Source organism: Barbus barbus (genome assembly GCF_936440315.1).
Source record: "Barbus barbus genome assembly, chromosome: 2".
In the NCBI taxonomy this organism is placed as follows: Eukaryota; Metazoa; Chordata; class Actinopteri; order Cypriniformes; family Cyprinidae; genus Barbus; species Barbus barbus.
The window spans coordinates 1451782-1461682 of NC_136730.1; the positions used below are offsets into that span (position 1 = coordinate 1451782).

At 36.8% G+C, this 9901-nt stretch overlaps 1 protein-coding gene across 1 annotated transcript; it reads left to right on the top strand.

Moving 5' to 3' along the window:
* Positions 1-2074: 2074 nt before the first annotated feature.
* On the top strand, positions 2075-9679 carry LOC306883552 (uncharacterized protein). The gene is made up of 3 exons (XM_079438884.1): positions 2075-2126; positions 4326-6883; positions 8528-9679. Exons 1-3 carry the CDS (start codon positions 2081-2083, stop codon positions 9017-9019), a joined length of 3096 nt encoding a protein of 1031 aa, XP_079295010.1. The 5' UTR covers positions 2075-2080; the 3' UTR covers positions 9020-9679.
* Positions 9680-9901: the final 222 nt, after the last annotated feature.

Consider the following 9901-nt stretch of genomic DNA (forward strand, 5'->3'; position numbering starts at 1 on the left):
TTCATTTCTGCATTCTCACAACATGCAAACATAAAACTGAGGAAAAAAGAACAAAAAAAACCCTCTATTTTATTGTTCATCATCATCAGCATAATCCTTTTTTTTTTTTTTTTGGTCCTCCTCATACAGCATTTCATAATAATTATGCATATTTTTTCATAATAAGCATCACTTCCAGTACTACATTTAATGAATAATTAAAATTAAGATTAATTCACATGTAATTAAAACAAAATTTCTTCATACGCAACTTAAAATTACACCATTCATGAAGTTGTACAATTGTTTCAAGTATTTCATAGGCGGTTTATTCCTTTTGAATTTTATATGAATTATCTTAAACATTTATTTTCTTTTTTAATTTGCGAATTGAATCGCTAAAACTTTCAATTTATATATAGGTTATATAGTGCATTCTAAGTTTATGCACTGAATATAACAATTACATTATGTATTATTAAGTATGTACATGTATCTTAGATCATACAGTACACAAAACAATAAGCAAACAACAGGTAACTAGGCCACAAAAACCCAATGTGTATGTTTTCCAGCTGCTCTCAGCATTTGCGTTGTGATCATTTTATTTTTCTACAATGTCCTCAGATTGATAAGGTCTTCTTGCACTACAAATATATCTACACAGTGTTGTTTTTATTTAACTGGTTTGCACTCCATCTATTCTGCCATGGGCCTTATGCCACTTTATCTATTTCTTTTTTTTTCTACAATGTCCTCATTTGTATATCTGTATAGTTGTATGTACATATGTTTAAACTGTATTATCTGTATTTAAACGTGTTTAATGTTAACTGTATGCACCAAGGGTCTGAGAGTAACGCAATTTCAATTCTCTGTATGTATGTGCTGTACATGTGGAAGAATTGACAATAAAGCAGACTTGACTTGACTTGACTTGACAAACACGCTGTTGTGAGAACTGTTGTGAACCGTCTAAACTATTTGCATGCCAAAACAGGAAGATTCTCACCCGACAGGTTCATCTCCATGTTTCTCTCACTGCTAAAAATACTGTTCATTTGAAGAAATCGAAAAGGTTTAAAGACTTTTTTCTTTACTGAAAGAATTCTGCTTTAAATGCACTGTGATCAAACCATCTTCACCCCATGATCTCTGACTAATTCACATCATCTCTTTTATCAAGTTTTCATCTGATGGGGTAAGTAAAGGATTATTTTAAGAATGTGATTTCTATCTGCTCCATATCCTCTTCCTGATTGCTAACTGCTAAAGCTAAAGCTAACTGCTGTAATGTGACACTGATATTGCTATAATCCAATTATAGAATTACAAGTTTGTGTTTGAGTTGGAAAAGATATTGTACAACATAACACTGGTGTCTTGTTTTATCAATACAAGTGTGAGGAAAACTGTGTCAGCTGGTTATTTTGTGTTTGTGGTGAATATGAATATGTTTTGTAACTAAAACCAGATGTCAAAAAAACTTTAAAAAATAACGTTAAAAATGTATTATTTTTGTTGTTACTATTACTTTGATAAGTACATACTATATTTCTATCATGGTTTTTACAGGTTAAACCTAATGGTTTAATAAGCAGTCTTTTGTGCTTTAATATTCACAGACACCAGTCCATATCGTGATTTGATTAATTGTACAACCCGACATTATATTTTAGTTTGTGTCAGCTTTGAGGTAAATTCACTAAACAGCTGGGACTGCTTGCATAAACTGCCCAGACTAGTCCTAAATAGTTAGTAATTTGTTTTCTTCTTCAAGACTGGTCACAACTTCACAACGTCATTGGCATTTATTTTTAAACAAAGATATTTAATTATGCCAGCAGCAGTTTATCAAAAGATTAATCTGATTTGCATAACTGCTTTAGTGAATCCGTTGTGAAAAAATCAGCTTGTACAAATGAACGACATTATCAGCAGGCCAAATTCTAGCCCTAGCGTAGAATGAGACTCTATTTTTACAAACAAGATTAAATACATGCAGAGATGTCAGCACCTGAACCTGTGGAGCGATTAGAATCAAAATATGACAAAACACCTGCTGACATGGTGAAATATTTGCTTTTCAGATTTGGTGAGCATGCAGGATACCATGGGGAGCAATGCAGCATTCCTGCTCTTCTGGGGTGAGTCATGATCAATGTGTTTGTGTCAGACAAGACGTGATGACGCAGGACGATGACGCACTTACACACCCGCCAGTGGTTCAGTTTAATTTAAAGGACTCTATAATATTCCAGTCGATATGCCAGTTTTTATGTACATGGTTCAAACACACGTTTATAATAATGTTAACACTTTAGATTAGAGAACACATATTGACTATAGAGTTGGTAACAATTTATTTTGATTGTACACTTTGGACAATCTACAAACCCGATTCCAAAAAAGTTGGGACACTGTACAAATTGTGAATAAAAACAGAATGCAATGATGTGGAAGTTTCAAATTTCAATATTTTATTCAGAATACAACATATATGACATATCAAATGTTTAAACTGAGAAAATGTATCATTTTAAGGGAAAAATAAGTTTATTTTAAATTGCATGGCATCAACACATCTCAAAAAAGTTGGGACAAGGCCATGTTTACCACTGTGTGGCATCCCCTCTTCTTTTTATAACAGTCTGGGGACTGAAGAGACAAGTTGCTCAAGTTTAGGAATAGGAATGTTGTCCTATTCTTGTCTAATGGCACGGTGGCACGGTGGATTGTGTTCACCGACAATGTTTTCTGGAAGTATTCCTGAGCCCATGTTGTGATTTCCATTACAGTAGCATTCCTGTATGTGATGCAGTGCCGTCTAAGGGCCCGAAGATCACGGGCATCCAGTATGGTTTTCCGGCCTTGACCCTTACGCACAGAGATTGTTCCAGATTCTCTGAATCTTTGGATGATATTATGCACTGTAGATGATGATAACTTCAAACTCTTTGCAATTTTTCTCTGAGAAACTCCTTTCTGATATTGCTCCACTATTTTTCGCCGCAGCATTGGGGGAATTGGTGATCCTCTTGCCATCTTGACTTCTGAGAGACACTGCCACTCTGAGAGGCTCTTTTTATACCCAATCATGTTGCCAATTGACCTAATAAGTTGCAAATTTGTCCTCCAGCTGTTCCTTATATGTACATGTAACTTTTCCGGCCTCTTATTGCTACCTGTCCCAACTTTTTTGGAATGTGTAGCTCTCATGAAATCCAAAATGAGCCAATATTTGGCATGACATTTCAAAATGTCTCACTTTCAACATTTGATATGTTATCTATATTCTATTGTGAATAAAATATAAGTTTATGAGATTTGTAAATTATTGCATTCCTTTTTTATTCATAATTTGTACAGTGTCCCAACTTTTTTGGAATCAGGTTTGTACTAACAGCAAGTAACTCTATGTCAACTAGCAGTCATTAGAGTATTAGTAGACTGTTTGCTTAATATCTTCTAATACTTTATTTTGATGGGTCCACAACATACAACATACTGACAATCAGAAACTTTGCAACTATATGTCAACTTATTCTACTAACCCTAAACCCACCGTAACAGTCTACTCTGAGATTTAGTAGACATGTAGTTGCAAATTAATGATAATTAGTTGACATGTAGTTGCAAGGTTACTTATAGTTAGTAGAATGTCTCAAGTGGACTATCAAAATAAAGTGTAACCTCAGAGGTTTCCCTCAATAAACTCCTAAATTACTGTTTATTGATAGAAAGTAAGGTGGCTGTTGTTGTATTTGTGTACAGGTCAGGGTTAAGGGATCTAAAATATGGTCATGCAGAACAAGTCAATACGCTAGCAATATACATGCTAACTAGTCAACAGTCAATAGTGCTCCCTAATTTAAAGTGTTACCATTTTTTTAAAATAATGCAAATGATAAAATAACACAAATGTTAGTATGGGCATGATTTAATTAGCAAAATGTGACAAAACTGAGTTTTCTGCTGCTCCTTCAATGCGTGCATTAAAATAAAAACAGTAACAACAATTTTACATTTACAAATTTAGTTGACACGTATATTCTTAGCGATTTACGAGAGAGGAACCAAATGGAATCACTGTTGTAAAGACATTTCGCCACAATTTACAAAACTAACCATAAGCAGAAGCTTTTAGATCAAATTGAAATAAATTCAGTTAATCGTGTTCAAGCTTTTCACTGGTACTTTTTGGGAAGTGTGAATTTTATACTGAATTTCAATACCAGATAATAACTTTTACACCATATCACTTACAATACTTACAGTACCTTCAAGAGAAAAAAAAAACAGAGCTGTATATCACAACTACAAATATCTCCTGTTTTTATTTGCAGGAATCTTGAATTTCTGCTTTCTTCTGGACTGCTGCCAAACTGACTCCACTTTTACTGCCAGTCCTTCTCCAAACCTTTCCATGACTGTTTCTCAAAGCACTGCAGCTCAAACAATGGCGCCCTTAACCAATGGGATCAGTTCATCAGGAAGCGCTAAAACAACTAGCATGGACACATCAATGACATCTGAGACACCTACACTAACTCTGAGTCATACAAACAATGATTCCATTACCACCACTGTTTCCAATGCACAGGATGGTAGAGACCAAACCTCAGACAGCAATATATTCAATACTTGGACCACTGGAACATTAACTGGTACCCAAATGCCTGAGACAACAACTGATACTTCAGCCAACAGAGAACAGACTACATTTTCTGAATCATCAATTACAGGGATTTCCTCTACAACAACTCCAGACTCGAGTTCATCTATCTTCACAACAAGCTCAGAACCAAACCACCTCACTATCAGAAGTACAACCGAGACTTACTCCACCATTCAAGCCACTACACAACCAATGAACACTTCTGTCTGGCCAATAAACTACCAAAGCACTGCAACTCAAACAACAGAGACCATAACCAATGCCACATCGCATGGGATCAGTTCAACAGAAAGTGCTACAACAACTAGCATGAACACATCAATGACACAGACAGCAACGACAACAACAACTACTGGCTTTTCATTTCCATCCCCTGATACGTCCTCTGGAACATCACACTCCGCTGAGACGACAACACAACAGCTTGAGTCATCAGACCATACTCAAGCCTCCATCACATCAAATGAATCGACAACAACAACAATTGCCCCAACACCATATCCAGACTCGAGTTCATCCATCTTCACAACAAGCTCAGAACCAAACCACCGCACTATCAGAAGTACAACCGAGACTTACTCCACCATTCAAGCCACTACACAACCAATGAACACTTCTGCCTCACCATCAATCTACCAATCTACAAATGAATTAGTTGCTATGTCTTCCAACCACCTGCAAGTCTCCCAAGCAACTACTGCTGCCTCTGCACTCCTTCAGTCTACATCACCGCAAAACACACCAACCAATGCAAACATTACACAGCCTTCTGTTACAACCTCAATTTCATCCAGCAGAAGTGTCACGGATCAGACAGTGTTTTTTGAATCAACAAAAAACACTAGCATGGACACAAAGACATCTGAGACAGCTACACTTACTCCGAGTCAGGAGAATGAAAATGAATCCATTACATCTACTGATGCCAATATGCAGGATGACCAAACCTCACACAGTCATATATCCAATTCTTGGACCACTGGAACATTAACTGGTCCCCAAAAACCTGAGCCAACAACTGAAACCTCAACCAACAGAGAGCAGACAGCATTTTCTGAATCAACAATTACAGCAATTCCCTCTACAACAACTCCAGACTCGAATTCATCCATCTTCACAACAAGCTTAGAACCAAACCACCTCGCTATCAGAAGTACAACCGAGACTTACTCCACCATTCAAGCCACTACACAACCAATGAACACTTCTGTTTCGCCAATAAACTACCAAAGCACTGCAACTCAAACAACAGAGACCATAACCAATGCCACATCGCATGGGATCAGTTCAACAGAAAGTGCTACAACAACTAGCATGAACACATCAATGACACTGACAGCAACAACAACAACAACAACAACTACTGGCTTTTCATTTCCATCCCCTGATGCGTCGTCTGGAACATCACACTCCGCTGAGACGACAACACAACAGCTTGAGTCATCAGACCATACTCAAGCCTCCATCACATCAAATGAATCGACAACAACAACAATTGCCCCAACACCATATCCAGAATCGAGTTCATCCATCTTCACAACAAGCTCAGAACCAAATCACTTTGCAACGAGAGGCACAACCGAAACTTACCCTGCCATTAAAGCCACTACACAATCAATGAACACTGCTCTCAGTGACACTTCTGACTCACCATCAATCTACCAATCTACAAATGAATTAGATACTACATCTTTCAGCCACCTGCAAACACAAATGTCTCAAACTATTTCTGCTGCCTCTGCACTCCTTCAGTCGACATCGTCGCAAATCACACCAACCAGTGCAAACATTACACATCCTTCTGTTTCAACCTCAAATTCATCCAGCAGAAGTGTCACAGATCAGATGGCATTTTTTAACTCCACAAGGACAATGACTGCAGGATCTTCATTTCTGTCCCCTGACGCATCTTCTGGAACATCACACTCCACTGCGAACACATCACAACAGTCATCAGACCACACTCAAGCTTCCATCACATCAGATCAGAAATCAGAATTAAAAAATCTGCTAACTGACAGTCAAGAAACTCTGACACCTGTGACAGAATCGCAATCATCTCAGTCTGCAACAACTGATGAAACACTAAATCCAAATTTGGTTATTTCCTCAAGCCCTGTCATAGCGGCGCATGTTACAGCTACACCTAAAATCCTCAACCCAGAGCACTCGCAAACACCTGTAACTGGTTTCACAGCATTAACATCTACAACGATGACAATGCCGGTCAGCAGCCATCTGCATATTCTAAACAACATGTGCAAATAGCACAAGCAAACCACTATAGTCACACTGTACTTTTGAATGCTCATGCATTTGACTGTACATCAGAATTTTAAATCACTTAGTAGACCAAAACTGAATGACATATTAAATAACTTAAGCCCGAGACACACTGCACGATTTTCGGCTGTCCCAGACAAAAGACTGGCATGGTGAAACAACCGTGGCGATTTCTGATACGATGCTAATCTTTCGTCTGGGACAGCCGAAAATCATGCAGTGTGTCTCAGGCTTCAGTAGACCAAAACTGACTGACATTTAAATAACTTAAAGGATTAGTTCACTTTTAAAAAAACTTTTGCTGATAATTTACTCACCCCCATGTCATCCAAGATGTCCATGTCTTTCTTTCTTCAGTCGAAAAGAAATTAAGGTTTTTGATGAAAACATTTCTCCATATAATGGACTTCAATGGGACCCAAACGGTTCAAGGTCCAAATTAAAGTTTCAGTGCAGCTTCAAAGGGCTTTAAACGATACCAGACGATGAATAAGGGTCTTATCTAGTGAAACGATCGGTCATTTCAAAAATAAATAAAAAAGTTTAAGTTTTATAAGCACAAATGCTCGCCTTGCTCTGTTCTGTGATGCGCGTTCATGACGTCACGTAATACGCAATTACGTGGAAAAGGTCACGGTTGACTTAGGCGGAAGTACCGAGTCAGTAGGCTTTTTAATATTAAAACACCCAGGATACGCACACGAAATGGGCATTTTAAACGATAAACTGACACAAAGACATTTGAATATGTGTATATGGTCCTCCTTCCGCACATTTGTAAACACTGACTCGGTACTTCCGCCTAAGTCAACCGTGACCTTTTCCACGTAATTGCGTATTACGTGACGTCACGAACGCGCATCACAGAACAGAGCAAGGCGAGCATTTGTGCTTATAAAACTTAAACTTTTTTATTTATTTTTGAAATGACCGATCGTTTCGCTAGATAAGACCCTTATTCATCGTCTGGTATCGTTTAAAGCCCTTTGAAGCTGCACTGAAACTGTCATTTTGACCTTGAACCGTTTGGGTCCCATTGAAGTCCATTATATGGAGAAATGTTTTCATCAAAAACCTTAATTTCTTTTCGACTGAAGAAAGAAAGACATGGACATCTTGGATGACATGGGGGTGAGTAAATTATCATTTTTTTTAAAGTGAACTAATCCTTTAATAGAACAAAACTGATCAACATCTAAATTTCTTAATTCTCTTAATAGAAGAAAACTGGTCAATATTTAAACAAATTTTGTAGTTCAAGTAGCTCAAGTAGTTAAAATATTATAATATTATATACATATCATCATATTATCAAATATTATCATAGTTATGCAGCGATGTCTCTCCTTTTAATGATTTTTAATTCCTTTTGATTGCCATAAAATTTATAGTATTTTATAATAAAATTACATACAATTCCATGTTAAATCATATACAATCTTTGACACTATGGTATGTGCTAAGATAGTTTTTCGTTAACCAGTTAAGAGGTGATAACTGTTTAAAGCCTTCTACTGTAAAAAACAATTATATTTTTACAGCATGGGTCTCTCATTTAATCACTTTCCTTTTGTATTTTCTTTACAGGAAACAGTTTCAAGACAAGCAATGACACCTGATTCAAAACCCACATCTATGAACACACCCTCAATGTTTCTGGCCACTCAGGAAAATCAGAAAACGAACACAAATGCCTCCTTAAACCCATTTTCTCCAGCATCGCCTCTCACAGGCATAAGCAATGACTCTAAACCTGTCACCACTCCATTAGCTGAGGAACACAAAGGCTCAACTGTGGGCATATCAATTCACACAGCGCTAAACAGGTCTGATTCAGAAGGCAGTACATTCACAGACACCTGGTCAAACAGCATATCTTCAATACCAGCAGGTCTAACAAACCCACCATTATCACACAACACCAGCAGAGACGGAAACGCAGATGATTCTGCAAACTCAGTGAAAAGCACCATTGTTTTTGTTTTCAACATTCCTAAAGTACCTGTGTTTAAAACAATCACCTTCAATCACCCACTGGTTAATCAAGTCACAGTCATGAACACAGTTTTAAGACCATGAAACGGTCACATAAAATTACTTAAAAGAAAAGTGTGTGATTCAGAGAGCATATATTTGGCTCCTTGCATACATGACAAATGCGGAAGGATCAATGACAGAAACTTCCAGCTAAATGCATCTTAATGGAGTGAGATATAAGGAATATAAGGAATGTAGAAGCCGAAATGTTTTTGTGGTTACTGAACTGACAGGAAGGTAATGTCAATCATTTCAATGGCAAGCAGATCATATATGGGCGTAAAACAAGCCAACAAACAAACAAACAAACAAACAAACAAAGACTGAAACCAAAATGAGATGGAAGAACAGGTTTAAAGTTGGTTTACTTAAGACTAATTTTCATTTCAACAATGCATCAAAAAAGGTCGTACATAGAAATATTTTATGGTTATTATATTTGGTGTAAATAATGCAATGTCTATGTCCCAAAGAAAATCATCCATGCATATAAACAATACCATGCAAAACCTTTTGCTCTTTGTACTATGGTACCTCTTTTGTCGCTTACGTACTAATCTTGTAGTTTAATTTTAAAATAGTGTTCTATGAATATTGTTGGCTCCTACAACAAATTGCTTGTGATATTCCTCATTTGTAAGTTGCTATAAAATCATCTGCTGAATTAATAAACATACAATAAATAATTACATCTTTTTTCATTAAAAAAGCACATTTGGATTGACCACATTCCTTCAGCTGATAGATAGATAGACGGATATGCTAACACCTCACTTATTATGTGAGCTTGTAGACTGTAGGACTTGTGATGACAACTTTGAACGATTTGTGATCAGAATTACTCATCTCGACAACAAAACCTCATGAACAAAACTCAGTTAAAGCAGCGATTTAAAACTAACACTTGATTTCAATGGAAGTATT